We start from the raw sequence: 21972 nt of genomic DNA on the forward strand, positions 1-21972 counted from the left end.
GTCTAGATAGGAACTCAGGCAACCTTATCTTTCATTTGATAACAACCCTATATAGAGATTAGTTTCGACTACCGATCTGTATGATTTTCTAAGTCACTAAATCGCTGCAAATAAATTATTTGTCAATTTAATAAAAATTCTACAGCAAAACTATTTAATAATTTATAGAAAAAAAAATCATTTCTAATATTAATTTTGATCCTCGCATTGATAATCACATCAGATACTCAATTTTTTTTTATTTAGATGATTATTAAAATCAAGAGCTACTTAAAACAATTATTTGATTTTTTTTTCTACTTGAATATTTTTTTTTTTATTTTTTGTCAATGTCAACTCTTGAGGTGAAGTGTCAGAGCTTATAACATAGAGTGTATCTTTTCAAAACATTTGAATATATATTTATTTATTTCTCTCAACATAAACGATAAGAAATTTTTTTTTTTTTCAAATTTTTCAAGTCAATTTTTAACTATTAGTTTATGTAATTTATTTGTCAAGTAAATAATAATAATAATATCAAGATTTTAAGATATAAAAATTTTTTAATTTAAATCAAGATGACCTCGATTATTAAAAATAAATAAAACCGATTATGTCGATTTATAATGATAAAAAAAATATATAATATTACAAATCGATGATAATAATACATTGATATGATTTTTTAGAATTTTTTTTTTTTTTTCTAAGTAAATAAATATATAATAATAATAATATTAAAAATGTTATTTAATTTTTAAAATGTATAGTGTATCATGGACATGTGGCTCTAATCACCAGTATCTATCATCAAAAGATTACACGACGACAAATGATAAAATTATATATTTATTTAAAAAAAAAATACTATATATTTATTTGCTATAAAAATCTAAAAAATATTATATCAATAAACATATAAATAATATATAATCTAAAAAATAATTATAATAATTTTTGATTATATTTAAAAAAATAAAATAAATTTTAATTTCTTGCTTACCGATTATCAGTCAAATCAAACTGCAGATTTCTTTTTTAACAATTTTTTTTTTTTCCTCTTTTTACGTCGCCACGTATGATGGAAATAAGTTCCAAAAATACAAGCCCCAGAAATGATATATTCAGTGATCTGTCAACATTAATATCTAAACAAAAAAATATAAATAAATTAAATTATTGTTAATAAAAATAGACATAGTAAAATCTTATTTAAAATGGCATCAATAGCAAAAAACATAACAGCAATAAGTGATGATATAAATAATATTAAATTAACAAGTAGTAATCATCAAGATGATACATCATCATCATCAACAACAACAACAAATAATTTATCAAATTTATCAAGTGAATTTGAGCCTCATTTATCTGGTTTTGAGACTCGTGAACTTTATAAAATAGCTATTAAATTTTACAAGGGTAAGTAATAATAACTAATGCAAATATGACCTGACAGTTATTGACAAAATATTCTTTACACAATAATATATATGACATGGAGTTATCAAACTATTGATTATCATAATTAATAATTCATTGACAAGTCTTGCCTTTGTTCCCTTTTTTTTTTTTTTTGTCTATAATTTCAATGTTAAAAAATCATGATGATGATGATGATGAAAATTAACATGTTAATTTATTACTATTATTATTACAGAAAAAGAGGGTAAAGCTGTACATTTGTCATATGAAGATAAATTAAAATTAATGGCATTTACACAACAAGCAATACATGGTAAATGTACACCTGAAAATTTACCGCCCTTGGGTGTATTGGATGTTATTGGTAAAGACAGAAGGTTGGCATGGCAAAATCTAGGTGATATAACTAAAGAACAAGCTATGGAAGGTTTTGTTGTACTACTCGATAAATTATGTCCACTATTCAGAACAGTTGTTGAAGCTCAAAAGCGTAACATCGAAGAACAAGAACGTATACAAAAATTAATTGAACTTAAAAATATTGAAGATATTAAACGTCAAAAATTAATTGAACAAGAAAATAAACGTCAAGAAGAAGAACAACAAAAACGTGAATATCAACGTAGACAAATACAAGAAGCATTAAATCAACAAACATATTATCAATTTAAAGCATATGCTGAACAACAATATCCAGGTAATCCAGAACAACAAGGTGTATTAATACGACAATTACAAGAACAACATTATCATCGTTATATGCAACAATTGCATCAAAATCGTTCAATGATTCAAGATAATAATAATGATGTTGTTGTTGATAAAAAAAATAATGAAAATCAAGAAAAAGATGATAATAAAATACAAAAAATTAAAAAAGATGAGCTAATAAATATTGATGATGACAATGATAATGATAATGTTGAGAAAAAAAAATATAAATCTAAAAAAAATCATCAAAATAATAAACGTAATAATAAAAAAAAGTTAAATAATGATAGTGATAAAGGTAACGATGCTGATGATGATGATGATGATGATATGATTAATGATGATGGTCATGACGAGGAGGATGATGATGATGATGATGAAGATGAGGATGACGACGATGATGATGATGATGGTCATGATAATGATAATAAAAATGAAAATGATTCAGATGAAGAACCAGATTGGCCACATATTGAAACACCTAAAATGTGGACACGTACTGGTGTTGAAGAATTTAAAGATTTAATAAAAAGAGAAGCTGGTGATGCTGTTATTAAAGTTGGACATGGTGAAACAGTTACAGTTAGAGTACCAACACATGAAGATGGTTCATGTGTTTTTTGGGAATTTGCAACAGATGGTTATGACATTGGTTTTGGTGTTTATTTTGAATGGACAAAACCAGATACAAATCAAGTATCAGTACATATTAGTGAATCTGAAGATGATGATGATGAAAATGATTTTGATTCAAGAGAAGATTTAGAATGTGGTGATATTAATGGTGATGTTCAAACTGAATTTAAACCAAGTACACCACCAATAAGTGTCATCATACCTGTAAGTAAAAATTAATTTTTTCAATTTTAAAATTCATTTTTTTAATTATTATACATTTAATTGTATTTTTTACCTTGTATTTTTTTTTTAACGTTGACAGGTTTATCGTAGAGATTCACAAGATGAAGTATACGCTGGCAGTCATGAGTATCCTGGTCAAGGTGTTTATTTGTTGAAATTTGATAATTCATATTCATTGTGGCGCAGTAAAACACTTTACTACAGAGTTTACTATACAAGACCTGGTTTTACAAATAATCCAACTTAACATTATTTTCATTCATGTTAAATAATGACACATTATTTATTTATTATTATCAATAAATATACTAGTCTGGCTGTCATGAAAAAAAAAAAAATAAATAAAACCACAATGTATTATTGTGACAATTTAAATATAATTTAAATTTATTATTACACTTATGTAAGTCAAAGATTTTTTTGTTTGTTTTAATTTTGTTTTGTTTAAAATTTAAACAAATATGCACAATATTGATCACTATTGGTTATTAAAATTAAAAATTATTTATCATTAACAGGCATCGTACAGAGTACAAATTTAAACAATGTCTCATATTTTATTAACATAATAATTATTTGCTATGTGTTTATTTTAATGTCAAAAATATTTTTTAAACGACAGAGAAAAAAAAAACCATATTTGTAATAAAGTGTCAATCAATGTTCTTTAAGTGTCAAAAAAATTGATGAAAAAAAAAAAAAAAAAAAAACTTAAATGTCAAATTAAACAAAACGAAAAAGTTTTCTAATAATAAAATTTACGTAACTTAAACGAAAACATTTATAATTAAACAATATTTAAACAATTTCTTTTTTTTTCTTTCAAATCAAAATTATCTTATTAATTTTTCATTGAAAAAAAAAATGAAAAAGATCATGTTGCTTTGCTAATGAATGACATTTATTGTAATCATTATTTCATACTGCAGTAATGCCCAGTAATGTTGATAATTAATTAATTAATTAATACATAAGTATATATATATAATATATAAATGAGTTTAAATTATTTAAATCTGTTAATTTTTGGCCCTCGGCATTGAATACCTTCATCACTGTCCATTTTATTAATTAACTATTATCTCAGCTTAATTTATAATTTTTTATTATTAATTAAATTATCACCGAAGCATTTTTAATCAATACACTCGACTTTTGTCTTTTTTTTTTTTTTTTCGTTACAAGAGCACTTTATGAAGACGGCATAAGTTTATGTGATGATTAATAATTTATTTCGTCGATTATTATTCCGTTTTCTAAATTTTTTTTTTTTGTATATAAATTCTATCGCTTGGCTTTAGAATTATTATTATTAAATGGATTGTCCACACGTAGACCATGTTAATTGCTAAGATGAATGCTATCAATTAAAAAATTTCTATCGGCAAATAAGTGCAATGGAAAAATAATAATAGTAATTTTTAGGATTGCCCTTAAATCCTTAAAGTAATTTTATAAAAAAAAAAATTTGCTGTTTAATTAATTTTTCAAATTTGTTATTTCCCTGATGCCTATGTAAACATAAATATTATAAATATTAAAAAACTATCTGGCAGTTTGGAAAGACTTCATTGTTCAAGCGCAAATTTGTTTTTTTTTTTTTTAAATTCTATTATATTGTTTCAACAACTTCAAAGTGGTTGAACATATTACCAGTCGCATTATTAATCATTAATAATAATAATTAATATTTAAATGAAATATTAATTCAGCATATCACATATTTAAGAGCTCCTATTTTATGAAAAAATTACAACAATTGCATTATGTCATAAGCTGCTTAAATTGACAGTAGGAATACAAATATTATTATTATTTTTTTGCGTCTTAATTATACATTTTTCGAGTGCTTATCATTCACAATACATATTATATTATTTAAATATTTTTTTTTAATTTCGAAAATACACTTATAAGCATTTTAAAAGTAAAAGTACAATAAATATATATTTGTATAATATTATCATCTTGTACCCACTGGCAACTTGGACTAATTTTTTTTATTTTATTTTTTTTATTGGAAATATAAATATGACTGTAACTTTCATTTTTTTTTTTTTTTTTTTTATTAATACGTTTATAAATTTAATACTTGAGCTAATTTTATTTTTCTCTTTTTGAGAAAATTGTCAATTTACAAAAGTAAATTATTCAGACAATTTTATATTTTTTATACTGTTGCAAATTATAATTTTTTTTTTTTTGTAAAATTGTAATTTAAAAACAACAGTTCGTGCGTCATTTGATTTTAAAGGCATATTTTGTTTATTATTATTTTTTTATATTTCGGGAAGAATTTTATCTTGAAGAAGCAGTAAATTAAATATTAAAATTTCATTTAGTTTTTCTGTGTTTTACAAAGACGTTTCCATATTGAAATTCATACGTTTTGCATGACCAAATTGTGTTCTTTCATCTGTAAAACTATGTCGTTGAGTTTTATCAATTTTTGTCGGTGGTTTTGGTCTTCTTTCTGTTTGTGATCTTGTCAAACCACCACATGGAACATTTGTTGTTATTAAACATCGTGTTTCATTTTGTTGTGTGCCTTTATTTGTTATAAATGTTTGTAAATACTCAGGCTCAACATTGTGTGTTTGTTGTTGATTTCTATCATATTTTATTCTATGTTTGTTTGTTGATGATGTTGTTGGTTCAGCTAAAACAGTTAAAGATGTACCCAAACGTGTAAAAACTGGAAGATTTGATAATAAAGTACCTTCTTCTTCTTCTTCGTCATTTGGAAGATTATTTGTAACTTTTGTTTCAACAAAAGCATCATTAGGTCGGCAAATTTCTTGGATTGGACTTGCAAATATAAGTGTTCTACAAAAAAAAAAATATTAATTATTAATTTTTAAATATAAAAAATAATATCTTTTTGCTAGTAATAATAAAACAAACCTATTTAAAGTTTCCCTTTGTTTTTGTTTGGATGAATTGTCCCTCAAGTGAATTATAGAATCATCATTATCATTGGCAACATAATTTTTTAATTCATCAGTTGTAACAAGAGTATATCTCCTTTTATTTTGTTTGAGAATTGCTTTGAGACACAAATATGTTTTTGATTGTGGTATTTTTTTTCTTGACATACCACCAATTGAATTAATTAAACTATTTGGTCTTGATGCATAATTATTTTTTGGAATTGCTCCCATTTGTCGTTCACCAAAAATTTCATCACAAACATTTACAGTTGTCTCATCATTCTCCATAATATTCTCTAAACTTCTACCATTTTTTCTTAAAAATTGAAGACTCATACCACGCATTAAATCAGCTGAATTTGTTTTTAAATTTGGCTCAGATATATCTCTTGCTAATAAAATTGAATTACCACCACGATGATGATGTTGTTGATGATTATAATCATTTGTTAAATTGGAAGAACTACTGCATACATTACATAAACTACTAATTGCATCAGGTGATTGTTCAACAATTGTTCTTGAACTAATACAATGATCATTATCATTATCATCATCATTATTATTATTATTATGTTTATTATGACATGGACAATCACAATTTGATGATTGTGCTTCAACAACAGCAAATATACTTTCATTTGTTATACTACGACCAACAGTACAAGCAATATTTTGTAAATTATTTTGATGACCATTTGCATGTTCATATAATAATGCTTCTGAATAACTTGGTACAATCATTTCATTGTTATTATTATTATTATTCAATTGATTAATTGCTGTATTACCACCAGCTGGTTCCATAAGTAATGCCTCACTGTAACTTGGTGCAAGCATATATGATCCAGGTGCACTTAATTCACCACATGATGCATGAATTGGATCACCACTTGTTGGTGTATCATAATTAACACCAAATAATTTTGTTATTTGATAATCAGCATATTGTGTATTACATTCAATAATTATTCTCAATGGCCAACTTAGTAATAATGCACTCAATAACCAATAGACATATGAATTTGTAAACCATGGTTTACCAAGTACAGCAACAAGACTGGTCGATGAATTAAAATTATAACCAAGGTCAAGACCCTCCCTCATTTCCATATAATCATCTCGTAGTTCCTGTTTTTGTTATTATTGTAATTTATTATCATTATTAAATTTTTACTATTATCAAGGTTTTATATGTGTACATGTGTATATGTCAATAAGGGTCAAGGATTATATAACACATTGCATGTTTATTATTATTATTATTTTATATATTTACCTGTTCAGCAAAAAATCTTGACCTTGCTTCTTCAAATTCAGTGGCAGATCGCATGTTTGAAAATGCAAAACCTTTGCTAAGTGTTATTTTAGTTATTGGTAAATTTGAATCCATTGTCAGGTTCTTGCTTATGTCCTTGACACCACAATAATCATAAAAATAAAGTGATGTTGCTGCATGGGTATTGACTCTTTCATAATACACCTGTAACATATTATTATTATTTATTTATTTTTTTTATAATATCTAATCTATATTTTAATAATAATAATTATTATTATTTTTCTATTTACCTGTGTTGTTGTGTAATTGTCACCATTTCTATAACGTGTTACTTGACGTTTTCTACGTACATAATGATATGATACTGCTTTCCACCAAATTGTCGGTTGTACAAGACGTAATTGTGTTAATTTTGTTAATACACTTTCTTGACTTTCACCATTATGTAAATCTAATCTAATTGGTGAGTGATAACATTCAACAAGATAAACTAAATAAAGCATTCCCATAAATGCAACCTGAAATAATATATAATATTTATTTATTTTTTTTTATTTTTGTTTATTTATTTATTTAAAACTTACTGGTATATAGATGTAACCGTCATCGCATGGTGACACGTGCCTCGTTGTCCTCAGCGGGAACTTTGAATAATTTATAAAAACCTACAATTTTTATTATATAATAATCAATATTTTTTTGATTTATTATTTCTTTATAAAATTTAATAAATAATGCAAGTACCTTTGGTACATAGGCACATCTGCACCATGTTACAGCAGCAAGACATCCGTAAATTAAAACTGAAAGTACCAAACATTTGCAATTTGCTTCTTTTTGTAATGCACCACAAAGTGTTTGTGGTATTGGTCGCTGCTGAAAAAAAAAAAAATAATAATCAATTAGATATAATTAAAAATTTAAACATATATATTAAATATAATTTACTTACTTCTTCACTATCTCGATTCATTTTGTTATATTAAAAAAATTAACTATACAAACTAATTATACTTTTTAAAAAAAGTTGAATTTTAATAATATGATAAAAGACAATAATTAATCAACATTAATGATGGTATTTAATTAGAAGGCTTAAACCTGCAGGGACATATTAATTTTTTATATTTTTTTTTTTCATCAGCATTGAAAATAACAGGCCAAGGAAATATCATCACGCGCATGAATATAATAATTATTGCACAAAAAATACATCATATTATTAATATTATTAATAAAATATATAAACATTATATTTCACTATTATAAATATTTATCTAATTTATTTACAACGAAAAATTTAATTATCTATTTATGCACTTTTACTCGAGATAAACACTGATGAATTACACAATTATTTATATTTATTTAAAATACAAAAAAAAAATACTTATGAAAAATAAGATTTGCATTGATGAAAGGATATATAATTTATAAACCAAGAGATATAATAAAAGGACGCGTAGACTGAACAAGAAATTAAAGAGGGGTGGAACTGTCTCATCCACCCCCAGAGAACATTTAGGGGTGACTGCCAACTGGTGTGTCGTCTGTATGGCGCCCTCAACTTCTCTCCTACTCTCTAACTTTTTTTTTTTTTTTTTTTTTCGTTAAACTGTTATTATTGTTGTTTTTTTTTTTGTTGAAATTTATTTTATCATTTTGCAACTGCGCGTTGTGTATTTCATCCCGACAAGAGAGATATATTTTTTTTTTTTCTGTGTAAAATTTACCCCATCGTGTTTGATAAATATAACACTAAATGACAAGTTTTAAATGTCTCAATGATATTACGGTCCATATGAATAACATGAGCTTTTTTACGCTTAATTTTTTTTTTTTTTTTTTTTATAAATTTATTTTTTGATTATTGCACCCTTCGTGTTATCAACATGAGCTTTATCTAAACATGGTCCATAACATGCTGGGCTACATGCACATTACATCAGCTTGGCTTGTCAATTTTTTTTTTTTTTTTTTATTTACTGTATAAAGTAGCCAAGGGCTTTTGATCATGCGTGCATGAAATTATTATCATTTTTTTTTATACCTTTCTTCCTGTATGTAATTGTCTATTTTAAAATTTTCCCATCTATTTTCTTTTTTGTTTTAATAATTGCTAATTGTTTATTAACATGAAAATTTTATTTTTCAATAAAATTTAATCTGTGCTTATTGACGATTGATTAATTATTTGTCTGGTTTTTTATTTATTTATTTTGTCTTTGTCTCTGTGTATCAATCAATCTGTGTATGTTTTTCCTTTTTTTTTTTCTTTTCCATCTCACTGAGCAAACATGCTAGAAAATTTTCTCAGAAAATCCAATAACTGACATAACAAGTTGATCGACAAACTCATCAAAGTGTCAGTCAATTTTATTAATAATACAAAAATCCATACAACAAATAGACCCACATATTTATAAAAATAATAAAATTTAATTTTGTCTATGCAAAGATGCTGTGTATATGTATTTGCATAATACAACTGGGGTAGAAAATAAATGATTATGTATTTAATAAAATACACAAGGATATGTATATAGTCTCGAGGTCATGCTTAAATATCATCATCATATATATAATATATATATAAGTCAGTGTCTCCGAGCCAGTAGGATAAAGATGTCCTTTGGCGCCGTCACGACGTCCCGACAACTTTTCTATATCGATTGTCAGCCAATAAATAAAAAATATATATAAAAATATATAGCAAATTTGCTATAAATATTATATACATTTATTTAACTCAATATCTTTTTTTTTCATAATGATAATTAACATTAAATACTACAAATTAAATGCAAAATAATTTTATAAATTAAATAATTGAAATTGATTTATGTATTGTTTATAATTTAATGTAAAAATTGGGGATCGTTTTAAGGAGTGGAGGTCAATGAAGAGTCAGACCAAAATTCAATAATTATTATTTACATAAAATATAGTCTTAATTATTGCGATCATCATCAGTCATATTATTATTGTTTATTTAATTGATCCACTTGTCTTTATTGCTCAAATTATAATTGTTTATTATTATTTTTTTTACCTCAAAATGATTATTAAAATTGCGCATCAAAATGTTAATTGATATTTAATAGTTTAATACACGAGCTGTTGTTCGATTATTATTGCGACAGCTGGAAAATTTCATTTCACTTTTTGGAAAATTGCCAAAGCCGCATACAAATCTATATTTTTTGTTTTTTATTATTTTTCTTGCAATTTATTTATCGAAAAATTAAAAAAACAATAAAACATAATTATGTACTTGAATTAATAAATAATAGCTAATCAATTTTTATTTTTTTCCATTAAAATATAAATTGTATATTTTAATTTTTAATGACTGATGTGATTTTATTGGTTTAAAAAAATAATAGACGATAAATTAATTAAAGCTTTTTAAAATTAAATCAACTAGCAAGCTGGATTTACATGAGACTAAAGAAAAGAAAAAAAAAAAAAAAACATTCGTCACAGTGGGAATTCAGCTTTAGACAACTATGGCGGATTTTATATTTGAATTGTTGTGACTTTTGTAATCAAGTGTCAATTGAAACAAATAAAACTAAAAAAATCGACTTAAATATTATTATAAAATTATTCTAAAATTATATATGACTATTAAATTATTAATTTTATTATCTTGATACTTTTTATATGAAATTCAATTAAAACAGTAAGTTTTTTAAAACTTTTTAATATAAACTCTATATTGAGGTTATATCAATGTTTTTAAATGATTGTTTATTAATGTGTTTATGTTTTTTTTTTTTCATTCAAATGATTGTTTAATTTAGAATATGGAATCAAGAACAGAATTTAAAATAAAAAATCCACCAACTGATGCAATATCAGCTGTTGAATTTGGTCCAAATTCAGCACAATTTATTTTAGTTGCATCATGGGATTCAACAGTTAGATTATATGATATTTTAACAAATACATTAAGATTAAAATACAACCATGATCTTCCAGTACTTGACGTTGCATTCCAGGTAATAATAATTTCAATAACATCAATTGAATTAATTGAAGAAAAAATATACAACAATCCAATTAATAAAAATTTTGTTTACTTTTAGGATGCAGTACATGCATACAGTGGTGGTCTTGGTAATACCCTAAAAATGTATGATATTAATACAAATACTGAAACAACAATGGGTACACATGAAAAACCAATACGTAAAATTGAATATTGTTCAACAATAAATGCAATATTAACTGGTAGTTGGGATGGTTCAGTTAAATTATGGGATCCAAGAAGTCCATCATGTGCTGGTACATATTTACAACCAGATACAGTACTTGCATTATCTGTTTGTGGTGATAAATTTGTTGTTGGTACTGCTAAAAGAAAAGTATGCATATGGGATTTAAGAAATATGTCTGGAATGTTTCAAAGACGTGAAAGTAGTTTAAAATATCAAACAAGATGTATCAAAGGATTTCCAAATGAACAGGTTAATTTAATATTATATATTAATAATATTTATAAATAATATAATATACTTATCATTATTTTCGTATGTTTTTGTTTAGGGCTATGTACTTAGCAGTATTGAGGGTAGAGTTGCTGTTGAATATCTTGATACAACAGCTGAAGCACAAAAGAAAAAATATGCATTTAAATGTCATAGAATTAAAGAAAATAATGTTGAAAATATTTATCCAGTTAATGCAATTAGTTTTCATTCAGCATATAATACATTTGCAACTGGTGGATCAGATGGTTATGTTAATATTTGGGATGGTTTTAATAAAAAAAGACTTTGTCAATTTCATAAATATAATGCTGGTGTTGCTGCACTTAGCTTTAGTCATGATGGATCTGTACTAGCAATTGGTGTATCATACATGGACCCAAATGAAATGGGACCTGGAAGTCATGATGAAAAAGAAATTTACATAAGATATGTCAATGATCAAGAAACAAAACCAAAATAATTTCTTTTTTTTTTTGTACAATTAATTTAAAATAATAATTATAATTAAACTTTTGATTATTTTATCAAAATTTTTAAATGTAATATTTGTTTTCTTTTTTTTTTTTAATTGAAAAACAAATTGAACAGCTTTTTTTTTTTTTTTTAATAAATAATAAAATTAATTATAGTGTAAATACCTTTTTATTTATCATTATCAGTCATTTTTGTTAGTTGATAATCCTTCACTGAATGAAGACAGATTTCAAATTCAATTTGAAAATCTAGATTCTTCAGCTGAAACATAAAATAAAATGATGAATTTATGTTCACATAAATAATATTCTCTCTTGCCATTTGATAAGACATTTAAAAAAAAATAACTAATGACAAATTACCTGTATGGTTTTGTTTTATTTTTTTTTTTTTTAATAAAAATTGAAATTCTCCAAAAAATACATTTTATTAATCATTAAAAAGATTATTTGATTTGCGGACAATTTATACAAATTAAATTATGCAATATTTATTGTCGTATTTAAAAGTAAATATACCTTTATGAAAATAATCTGACAGAATCTGCCAATTTTATCAAATTAAAATCACGTTTTTGCAAATAAAAAAAAATCAATAAAACTTTTACAAAAAAAAGCTTCAATTACTCAATAAAGTGCTTGATAAAAAGTAAAATTTTGTTTTATAAATGACTCGAATATAATATAAGTTTTTTTTTTTTTTTACAATTTTTTTTTCATCTCCTCTATTTACATATAAACTGTTTCGATATTTATAAAAAAAAAAATATCCAATTTAACAAGCATATTTTCGTAAATTGTCACGAATAATATCGTGAGTTGCAAAACTAATGCCAACAGCAACTGGACCCTTGACCCAATTCATAGTGAGTCCTTTGTAAAATGCCATAATGCCTTCTTCCCTAAAAAAAAAAAAATAATAAAAATAATTTAAAAATAGTCTTAAAAATTTATTAAAAATAATATCAAGAAAATTCTTACTGATAAATTTTAACAGCAGTTGATAGACTGGTATGATAAAATGCCCCTTTGACTGCTGATGTTTGCATCCTTCTTCTGATAATGTCCAATGGATAGCTCATTGTTTGACCAACAGCACCAGCAGCAGCACCACAACTCAATGATGAAGTTGTATATAAACCCGGATTCATCTCACGATCCACTATTTATCAATATTGGTTGATGGATCATTTTAACACGTCACGCCAACAATGTCTGTCTCGTATTTTTCATTCCCATTTTCATTCCTATTTTCCTCGCAAGAAGGATTACAATCAAGAGCCAAATATGGGAATTCATTTACAAGGGGGAGGGTAGAAGGGAAAAAAAAAATACTAAACATTTTTTCAATTTTTTTTTTAAAGCTTTTCCAAAGATAATGATTTTAAAAACTATATGCTCAAATTTTAATCCCAATTATTATCCCGATTCTATCTACTTATCTAATATTAATAGAAAATTAATTATATACCTTTTATTAAATTTTTTAAAAAATCATAGGTGAAAAAACTACATCCAGCATAAGGAACAACTCCTAATATTGTTGCAAAAAAACCACGATAAAATGCTGATAATCCTTCATATTTATATATTTGATAAAATACTGAACGAAGAGTTGAATATTCAGCTTTTTGTGTTACAGCCATTCTTGCTCGTGCAAGATCCAATGGATAAGTCATACTTTGTGATGTTACACCTGCCAATGAACCAGCTAAAAGACCTTTCCATGGTGGTCTTGTTTGATATTTAAAAAAAATACAAAAAATAAAACAAATTAATTATTTGTTGTATGTATATTTAAAATTATATTTTTTTTTTCAATGTAAAACTTACGTATGTTGACCATTGATACCAAGCAGTTGTTTCCATTGTTCATGTGATGCAAATTGTATTGCTGAATATGGAACAATTCTAACCATTGTTGCACTATTACCACGCCAAAGACTCATCAGTCCATCTTTATTGTATGATTCAAGAAGAAAATTAATAGCTGCTTTTTGTGAATATGGTGATTTTGATATTTGAAAATTAATTTTTGTTCTATCTAATGGTGCTATAACTGTTTTTGCAAGTGCACCAGCTGTTGCACCAGCAATAAGACTTGTATATACTTTTTGTACATTTGACAATGATGATGATATTGATGACTCATCCTCTATATCTTTCTACAAATAATAATTAATATTTTTTTATTTTTTTGTATTGTTTTTAAAATATAAATTATATAGTTAACGTTTTAATAATACCTCATTATTTTTTGGTGATACATCAACAGTTGTTTTTACATCTGCAGCCATAACTGAATCGTGAATTATCTCAAAAACAATTTGAGTACTTTCAACTTGAACATCTGATAATTGTCCATTCATATCTTGGACACTAGCAAATTTTTATTTAAATACTTTTTGATAATTCATCAACAATTTTAATCTGTAAAAAAATTAAATAAATAAATAAAATTGATTAATATATTTATTTACAATTTGATAATACAATCAGTATTTAATTTTCAATATTCATGGTCAATATTATATATTGCATAAAATGACATGCAATAATTTTACACTTTAAAAAAAAAAAACAAATGAATATAGAAACTGGTTTCGAAACTGGTTTTATAGGTTCATCAACTTTTCAAATATTAAATTCATACAACTGGCAAAGTCTAAAAATATATTTTTAAAAATTTAACTCAACCTTTGTGCTTATTTTTGTATCAACAATAAAAATTATTACTAATAAAAAATTAGAACCATTAGTTGAGAGGTTTAAAAAAATTATAAAATATAAAAAAAATTTATTCTTTATCTATTTATCATTATATCATATGAATAGCTGATTGAATAATTTACGCATTTATAAATGTTAAAAAATAATTTTATTCTAGCATAGATATTTTATTCAAATTCTATTTTTATCATATTTACCCAACTGAAGGTTGCAGTATTAAAATGTATGTATTCACTTGGCAATTATTAATTTTTTGATAAAAAAAAAATGCTAATTATTGTCTTTATTCAACAACAATTTGCAAAAAAAATTTACAAAAGTTGATGACGTTTAACAATGAAATTTCATACATATTGTTTATCAATAAATTTATCTTATCATTGATTAAATATTAATAGTAAAAATAATCAATAATAAATCCTTGATAAATAAAATAAATAATCGAGTATTATTAAATCGTTTTTTATATTTTTTAAAAGTTTGAATAAATTGGCTACAATTGTCTGATAAATCATCAAGTAAAATCATCTTATATAACATGTCACAATTGACCCCATCATCATTATAAAACATTAAACAATCATTTTTTTATTATTAAATAAAAAAATAATCGATTTTTCTAGAGATGATAACAGTGTTGTGAAAATTTTATAAATAAAAACAAGAAAAATTTATCCCCAAGTTTATATTATGTCAGATAATAATTTTGATAATGAAAATAATTAAATGACCTTGGTAACATGTGTTACTTTGAACAACAAATGATTAAAATTATAAATTTATTTTTTGATAGAAAAATATATTTATCCAGCTAGAAAAAAAACAAAAAAAAATAATCATAATAAGCCTAAACTTTAATGTAAACAAATAATTTACCTTATAAATTATTAAATTTAATTGATTAACTATTTTGTTATTGTATTGACTATAATAATTTTTAACTTTGTTTATTTAGATAAACAACAACAGCTTACCAAGTGTTTTATCAGTTGATTGAATAATAGAAAATAAAATTTAAATATTGTTTTTTATATAAAAAAAAACAAACAACTAATGACAATAACAATTATTAATTTCAACTTTATCTGATGAAGGAATACATACGACTGACTTAAATAATTAATTATTATTCATACACACTTGGTTGTTGAAAAAATTAATGCATGTAACCAATAGTGATGACGACAACAAAATAAACAAATAAAATATTATCAATATATAATTTTTAATTTGTTTAATATATATTATAAAATTAAAAAATTAATTTTTATGATTTTATTAATTAATCAAATAATTAATTTTATAATTTTTTTTATTATTTATAAATAAATACCTTTTTTTTTGGAGTTGTTTTAAATATCCAAGTATCTTGTTACAATTTTTTATTATATTTTTTAGCTCAAATTCATTGTTTAATTGTTTAAATTTTTTTATCACATGAAAATTAATAATTAAATTAATATTACAGTTTAATAATAAATAAATAAATCAGTGAGTGATATTTTAATTTTTATGCTAAGAGGAGGAGGATGACAGTATGAGACTAAGTAAAAAAAAAAAAAAATATAAAAAAACAACTAACAAGAGAGGCAAAAGAGAGGAGAGAGAAGAGAGAGAGAAAAGGTAAGGTTGGGTTTGACACGTATGTACAAACAAAAATAAAAAAATAGAGAAACTTTTGTTGACTTTTGTTAATTGCTATTGTTAAAAGAAGCCTCATTATCATCTAAATAATAAATATGGTAATTAAAAATAGATTATTTATAATAATAAATAAACATTAATAATAATTATTTATTTATATTTTCAACAGGCAAGATATTTTAAAGAAGATGAAATTGATGGTAAATTTATATTTTTGTTAATGACACCTGTCAAATATAACTGTATATTTTTTTTAATATCTGGATTTTATTTTTATATACAGAATTTCGTGAATGTTTTTATCTTTTTGCAAGAAGTGGACAAATAAAAACCCTGGATGAATTGACAATTACAATGAGATCTTTGGGAATGAGTCCAACAATTTCAGAGCTCAACAAGTACTTTAAAGAACAAAGTAAGTTATAAACAAAAAAAATTGTAGGGATAATTGAAAGATTAAATAAATGATTAAATTTTTTAGATGGAAAAATGACATTTGCTGATTTTTTGGATGTCATGCATGTACATACAAAAGTTGAAAATTTACCAAAAGAGGTAATTGATGCATTTCGTGCTGGTGATAATTCAAGATGTGGTACCATACCAGCAAGACGTTTAGCACATTTAATGCTCAATTGGGGTGAACGTCTCAGTAATAAAGAAGGTTTGTTTATTATTTTACTATTAAATATTACTTACTTATTACATTTAAATAATTGTATTATTAATTTTTTTTTTAGTCGAACAAATATTCAGAGAAGCAAATGTTTCACTCAATGGCAATGTTAATTATGAAGATTTTATTAAAATTGCATGTGCACCAGTTCCTGATTACTACTAAAAGCAAAAATTTATATTTATCAATTTTTTAATCAAATAATTTTATATTAAAAAAAAAAAAAAACTTTAATATATTTTAGCACAAAAAAACAATTATCTAAATTTGAATAATAAATTTATCTTTAATTTAAAGAAGAGAAGCTTTATAATGAAGTTGTTTTTTTTTCGAAATATTTACAATGATATTGTAGATTTGAATTAAAATTGATTAACCTTTTGGTACAATTGGATCAACTGGTGGTGAACCACTGAGAATAATAGCTGTACTTATTGCTGTTGTTAAAAAAAATATACATAATAATGCACGATCACTTACAAGTGCAACTTGTTTCCATTCAAGCTCAGAACGTTGACGATTATCTTGTTCAACAAGTCTCTTTTCATTTTTTTCAATTGTCGAATGTACACGTTGTAATATTTTTAACCAATGAATTTCTAAATTATTACTATTTGCCAAATTAATACTTGGACTACTAATATTACTACTGCTACTATTATTATCTGAATTTCTATCGATATATTTTTGTGATGATTGTTGTTGTTGTTGTTGCATTTCCATTGAAAAATGAAGTGGACATGATTGTCGTCTTCTTGTTGTCTCTTCTTGATAATTTTCATTTGTATCTTTTGGTGTCTACATATTAAAAAACACGTGATAATTAAACAAGCTTAAACATTATAGAAAATAATAATTAAATACCTCATCTTGAAAATTAAAAAATATTAGTCTCGCTAATTTTTCAAGGATAAGCGATTTAATTAGAGTTGGTACTCTTGTTCCTCTTATTCCACGATGATGTAGATTAAGTGTAACAACAGCTAAACCCGATGCAAAGGACACTAGACAAATACTAACACCGTAATACAAACCTAGAAAAAAATATAACAAAAATTTAATTAAAAATTTCAACAACAAAAAAGAGATTATGACAATTTAATATAATATAAAAAATATAATTAGTAAACTGAAAAATTGATTGAGTATTAACAATAGAAACAATTGAATCGAAAAAATTGATACAATTGCATTTCAGTTGAATTTTTTCATCTCCAGTATTTATTTGTAATGATAAAATATATTTAAAAATTCCTTATCATTTTTATTTAAATATAAAAATGTTGATATACTTATGAGAGGAGTTTTCTCAGTGGGTGGAAGTGTCTCCCTGATGGTCATCAAAAATACAGTCATCGATAAAAGTGCAGATATCCCAAGGGTAACTTTTTCACCTGACTCGGATGGAACGTAGAATACTAAAAGAGCTGAATCACCAAAAATGCAAATTTTAATTATAACCATTTACATTTAACAACCAAAAAAAAAAAAATAAAATACATATATCCAACTTGAGATTTTACATTAAGATTTAAAATAAAATACGTTAATTTATAAATTTAATTTTACTGTTGTTGTTATTTTAAAAATAATATTTATCAAGTTAAAAAATAATAATATAATAACGAGATATTTAATGAAATTTAAAAGTTTCACAGGATTGAGTTAACTTCCGAAAGATTATAACGAATTTATCTACCACTTGCTTTATTCAGTCAATCGAAAGACGAGATTTTCCGGCTTTAAAAATAACAACATCAAATAATTACAACACGTTTTTTTATTTATACTCTTTTTCTTTTTTTTATTAAATGCTATTTTAAATAGTTCATTGACTGTAGAAAAAAAATCTTACCAATTCCATTGATCAACATACATGGTAATATCAAATTAAAAACGTAAAACATTGGACGACGTCGTAAACGTATTTCATATGTTATATCAGGATATGGCTCTGGACAACATGAATAAAATTCAATATTTCTTTGAGCTGAAAAATCAAGTAAATCAAATTCACCATTTACTTGATAATTACTTGTATCACCAGCTTCACTTTGAGCCTCAAGTTCAAGCTGAAAAATAATAAATTTATTTTCCATTTATAAAAATAATAATAATGCTTTGTGATATTGGAAATGGTATTGACTAGAAATATTTCGTAATGATATAGGTGTGTATATAATAGATGTCAAATCCAAGAAAATTTTGTCGTTCCATTTTCAATTTAGGATTAAGCTATACAAATTTTGTGAATAATAATTCAAGTTTTATAAATCAAATTCTTTAAAATGAATTTTAAATTTTAACAAAATAATTTAATTATTTAAAGAAAAAAATATATATTAATAACCATGTAATAAAATAAAATTTAAAATTCAATTAACTAGTGGTATATAGATTAAAATTGAATTAAAAATGATGATAATTACTTGATATCCATCATATGTCCATGAAGCCCATTTGAGCGCACATCTCTGTTCATCAAATGGAAAAAATTCAATTTCAATATTGCATGTGCTACGATATACACCGTGGCTCAACCAAATAACTTGTCCAGTGTGACTCACAATGACATTTGTATTTATAACTGCTGAACTATATTGTGGATCTGCACTGAAAATTAAATTAAAAAAATTAACCAAGTAAAACAAATAATGATATGATAAATAAATTATAATTACTTGTTGTAAAGAATAGTATCAGGTAGCCAAATACGTGAATAAGGTATTCTCAATACTCTGATACCAGCAAACTCAGATATATTCCACATCAAATGATGATCAGTCCAAATTTGTGTTATCCAGCAATTTGTCGTGAGAATTTGATTTTTTTCATCCTATTAATTAATCATCAGTTATTTATTTTAATTAAATAATTAATGATATTATTTTTTGGACAATTAAAAATTTACCACGTCAATGATATGATGAAGTGATAGTCCAAAAACAACAACCATTGGTTGTGATGCATTTTTAGCTGGTCTAACACCAGCATCATATCCATTCATTAAATATTTCATTAATCTATACTCGTGTTCATCACAATGCCCTTCAAAAAAATTATTTTATATTAATTAAATTTTAATGTAATCCAACTATTGTTGTCAAATAATTTTTATGGTTTCGTAAAACCAATTTAATATTTTATTCTTCGAGGGAATAATAATAAAAAAAGAAAAAAATTCCAATTGATCAAGTTTTTAATGAAAATATGATAACTCAATTCCCATTTTCCCTCTGCCAATTTCACGACTTTAAAAAGTTTATTTATATATTTTTATTTTATTTTTTTGGTCATATATATTTGTTGAAACTTAAATCGAAAAAGTCATATCAAGATACAAGACACCTGTCGATGTGAGTCTACTTTATTCGACACATCAAATCACTTCAATATGTATTTGTTTCAATTTTTATTTGATTTTCAAGGTAACACATATTGCAATGAAGGGTGATGTGAAATATTTGAATTTAAAAAATAATAAATTGTGACAGAAAAAATTACTATGAATATAAATTTAGTGGATGGAAAAAATTTAAAATTCGTACAGTTGAATAATTTTATATTGAAGTGTGAATTATTAATAGAACAGTCAATTTTTATGTTACAGTTATTGAGTATGCAAATCATGATGCATTTGTAAATTTAGAGATTAAATTGCCAGAGGCAAAATGCATGTTATTCTGCGGTTTGACAACATAATTTTTAGATATTGAATAAATTTTATTTTAAAAAATTCATATGAATTTACTATAAAATTAAATTGTCAATCTAAAGTTTTATTAAAACATTAAAATTATATTTTTTTTTTCAAAGACTGTTTTATATATTTAAAATAAATATAATATTTAATTTTTTAAATACATCCTACAGTTTTTTTTTAAATTATAATTAGCAGTAGCATAAAATAAATATATACAAATTAATCCTCATGACAGCACAAAAAATTATTCATGCACTAATAATGATTAAAAAAAAAAAGCCTTTAAACATATTTTTTTATTTTTAATTTAAATTTTTAAAAATAAAAATTATTAACAAGTAGTTTTAATAATTTTAATTTAATTTTTAAATGAATTTTAAAAAGATCTTTTTCAAGATTAATTAATAGTAAATGTAAAAAAAAAACTTACCAATTTTAGTGACAATTGCGATGAGTAAAATAAGTCGAATTAAAGACATTGAAAAAGCCGGTTAATCTATCCACCAGGATGTCTCGAAATCATACTGATATTTTTTTCAACAAAACCACCCCAATGTCCCGCTACTTTTTTCTGTTGCTCTCCTGGAAAAATCACGCAAGCGCTGGACATTTCTACACAAAAAAATAACAACAATAATAATAAAACAATTGTTTAAATTGTAAAAAAAAATAAATAAATAGCAAATTTATATACTCACATGAAGGGACAATTAGAGAATTTATTTTTTGTAAACTCATGCACGAATAAAATTTTTGGTAATTAGATTTAAAACCAGTCTTGCATATTTTTTTTTTCACACAAAAAACCAACGTTTTATATCAAAAATAAAATCACTATATAAAAGTAGTTTAAATTTGTTTTTTTTTTTTTATTCAACATTATCATGTTGACGTTGATGAAAATTAAATATGCTTCGAAATTTGCTGACTTGTCGATCAATATATTTAAAAACATCTTGACTTTTTTTTATTTTTCGACAACAATTGATTCATCATATTAACAATAATGACACACTAAAAAATAAAAAAAACATCAAACAAAAAATTAAAAAACAATTG

General features: G+C 24.1%; 6 protein-coding genes across 9 annotated transcripts; 3 read left to right on the forward strand and 3 right to left on the reverse strand.

Annotated features, from left to right (window-relative positions):
- The first annotated feature begins 886 nt into the window (after positions 1-886).
- Positions 887-3494, forward strand: LOC122854201 (Golgi resident protein GCP60). The gene is made up of 3 exons (XM_044154658.1): positions 887-1404; positions 1643-2958; positions 3059-3494. Exons 1-3 carry the CDS (start codon positions 1200-1202, stop codon positions 3224-3226), a joined length of 1689 nt encoding a protein of 562 aa, XP_044010593.1. The 5' UTR covers positions 887-1199; the 3' UTR covers positions 3227-3494.
- LOC122854200 (beclin-1-like protein A) lies at positions 3484-9117 on the reverse strand. Of its 2 annotated transcripts, XM_044154657.1 has the most exons (8): positions 8144-8795; positions 7936-8067; positions 7776-7856; positions 7482-7709; positions 7189-7392; positions 5884-7040; positions 5699-5805; positions 3484-5638 (listed from the first exon to the last, which is right to left on the reverse strand). In XM_044154657.1, the coding sequence occupies exons 1-8, from the start codon at positions 8162-8164 to the stop codon at positions 5334-5336; spliced, it is 2235 nt and encodes a 744-aa protein (XP_044010592.1). In that variant the 5' UTR covers positions 8165-8795; the 3' UTR covers positions 3484-5333. The 2 variants fall into 2 exon arrangements, with proteins under 2 accessions (XP_044010592.1, XP_044010591.1); XM_044154656.1 differs by having other exon boundaries at positions 4276-5805; positions 8144-9117.
- A 1594-nt stretch (positions 9118-10711) lies between these two features.
- LOC122854205 (mitotic checkpoint protein BUB3) lies at positions 10712-12817 on the forward strand. Its single transcript, XM_044154663.1, has 4 exons — positions 10712-10876; positions 10998-11195; positions 11283-11663; positions 11743-12817. Exons 2-4 carry the CDS (start codon positions 11001-11003, stop codon positions 12145-12147), a joined length of 981 nt encoding a protein of 326 aa, XP_044010598.1. The 5' UTR covers positions 10712-10876; positions 10998-11000; the 3' UTR covers positions 12148-12817.
- Positions 12818-12935: 118 nt separating this feature from the next.
- LOC122854203 (mitochondrial coenzyme A transporter SLC25A42) lies at positions 12936-16338 on the reverse strand. Of its 2 annotated transcripts, none has more exons than XM_044154662.1 (6): positions 16225-16338; positions 14407-14592; positions 13994-14325; positions 13632-13894; positions 13142-13322; positions 12936-13062 (listed from the first exon to the last, which is right to left on the reverse strand). In XM_044154662.1, exons 2-6 carry the CDS (start codon positions 14527-14529, stop codon positions 12936-12938), a joined length of 1026 nt encoding a protein of 341 aa, XP_044010597.1. In that variant the 5' UTR covers positions 14530-14592; positions 16225-16338. The 2 variants fall into 2 exon arrangements, with proteins under 2 accessions (XP_044010597.1, XP_044010596.1); XM_044154661.1 differs by lacking the exon at positions 16225-16338 and adding an exon at positions 15865-16070 and having other exon boundaries at positions 14407-14590.
- Positions 16339-16363: 25 nt separating this feature from the next.
- Positions 16364-17522, forward strand: LOC122854206 (calmodulin-like protein 4). The gene is made up of 5 exons (XM_044154664.1): positions 16364-16632; positions 16704-16734; positions 16818-16949; positions 17016-17198; positions 17275-17522. The coding sequence occupies exons 1-5, from the start codon at positions 16630-16632 to the stop codon at positions 17373-17375; spliced, it is 450 nt and encodes a 149-aa protein (XP_044010599.1). The 5' UTR covers positions 16364-16629; the 3' UTR covers positions 17376-17522.
- On the reverse strand, positions 17502-21752 carry LOC122854202 (neuronal acetylcholine receptor subunit alpha-10-like). 2 transcript variants are annotated; one of them, XM_044154660.1, is made up of 9 exons: positions 21612-21752; positions 21344-21525; positions 20122-20258; positions 19892-20046; positions 19640-19823; positions 19087-19282; positions 18503-18637; positions 18075-18244; positions 17502-18008 (listed from the first exon to the last, which is right to left on the reverse strand). In XM_044154660.1, the coding sequence occupies exons 2-9, from the start codon at positions 21390-21392 to the stop codon at positions 17583-17585; spliced, it is 1452 nt and encodes a 483-aa protein (XP_044010595.1). In that variant the 5' UTR covers positions 21393-21525; positions 21612-21752; the 3' UTR covers positions 17502-17582. The 2 variants fall into 2 exon arrangements, with proteins under 2 accessions (XP_044010595.1, XP_044010594.1); XM_044154659.1 differs by having other exon boundaries at positions 17558-18008; positions 19066-19282.
- Positions 21753-21972: the final 220 nt, after the last annotated feature.

The sequence above is a fragment of the Aphidius gifuensis genome, linkage group LG4 (assembly GCF_014905175.1).
Source record: "Aphidius gifuensis isolate YNYX2018 linkage group LG4, ASM1490517v1, whole genome shotgun sequence".
Classification (NCBI taxonomy): domain Eukaryota; kingdom Metazoa; phylum Arthropoda; class Insecta; order Hymenoptera; family Braconidae; genus Aphidius; species Aphidius gifuensis.

Bases quoted from the DNA above. Each gene is read 5' to 3' on its own strand.
- LOC122854205 (XM_044154663.1), top strand. From the start codon at position 11,001: ATGGAATCAAGAACAGAATTTAAAATAAAAAATCCACCAACTGATGCA. The intron at 11,196-11,282 runs GTAATAATAATT...GTTTACTTTTAG, and splicing joins TACTTGACGTTGCATTCCAG to GATGCAGTACATGCATACAG. The intron at 11,664-11,742 runs GTTAATTTAATA...GTTTTTGTTTAG, and splicing joins AAGGATTTCCAAATGAACAG to GGCTATGTACTTAGCAGTAT.
- LOC122854203 (XM_044154662.1), bottom strand. From the start codon at position 14,529: ATGAATGGACAATTATCAGATGTTCAAGTTGAAAGTACTCAAATTGTT. The intron at 14,326-14,406 runs GTATTATTAAAA...TATTATTTGTAG, and splicing joins TATCACCAAAAAATAATGAG to AAAGATATAGAGGATGAGTC. The intron at 13,323-13,631 runs GTATATAATTAA...ATTGATAAATAG, and splicing joins TTTAAAAAATTTAATAAAAG to TGGATCGTGAGATGAATCCG.
- LOC122854201 (XM_044154658.1), top strand. From the start codon at position 1,200: ATGGCATCAATAGCAAAAAACATAACAGCAATAAGTGATGATATAAAT. The intron at 1,405-1,642 runs GTAAGTAATAAT...TTATTATTACAG, and splicing joins AGCTATTAAATTTTACAAGG to AAAAAGAGGGTAAAGCTGTA. The intron at 2,959-3,058 runs GTAAGTAAAAAT...TAACGTTGACAG, and splicing joins CAATAAGTGTCATCATACCT to GTTTATCGTAGAGATTCACA.
- LOC122854200 (XM_044154656.1), bottom strand. From the start codon at position 8,164: ATGAATCGAGATAGTGAAGAA. The intron at 8,068-8,143 runs GTAAGTAAATTA...TTTTTTTTTCAG, and splicing joins TGAATCGAGATAGTGAAGAA to CAGCGACCAATACCACAAAC. The intron at 7,710-7,775 runs GTAAGTTTTAAA...ATATTATTTCAG, and splicing joins ACGGTTACATCTATATACCA to GTTGCATTTATGGGAATGCT.
- LOC122854202 (XM_044154659.1), bottom strand. From the start codon at position 21,392: ATGTCTTTAATTCGACTTATTTTACTCATCGCAATTGTCACTAAAATT. The intron at 20,259-21,343 runs GTAAGTTTTTTT...ATTTTTTTGAAG, and splicing joins CGCAATTGTCACTAAAATTG to GGCATTGTGATGAACACGAG. The intron at 19,283-19,639 runs GTAATTATCATC...ATTATTTTTCAG, and splicing joins GGACATATGATGGATATCAA to CTTGAACTTGAGGCTCAAAG.
- LOC122854206 (XM_044154664.1), top strand. The intron at 16,735-16,817 runs GTAAATTTATAT...TTTTATATACAG, and splicing joins TAAAGAAGATGAAATTGATG to AATTTCGTGAATGTTTTTAT. The intron at 17,199-17,274 runs GTTTGTTTATTA...TTTTTTTTTTAG, and splicing joins ACGTCTCAGTAATAAAGAAG to TCGAACAAATATTCAGAGAA.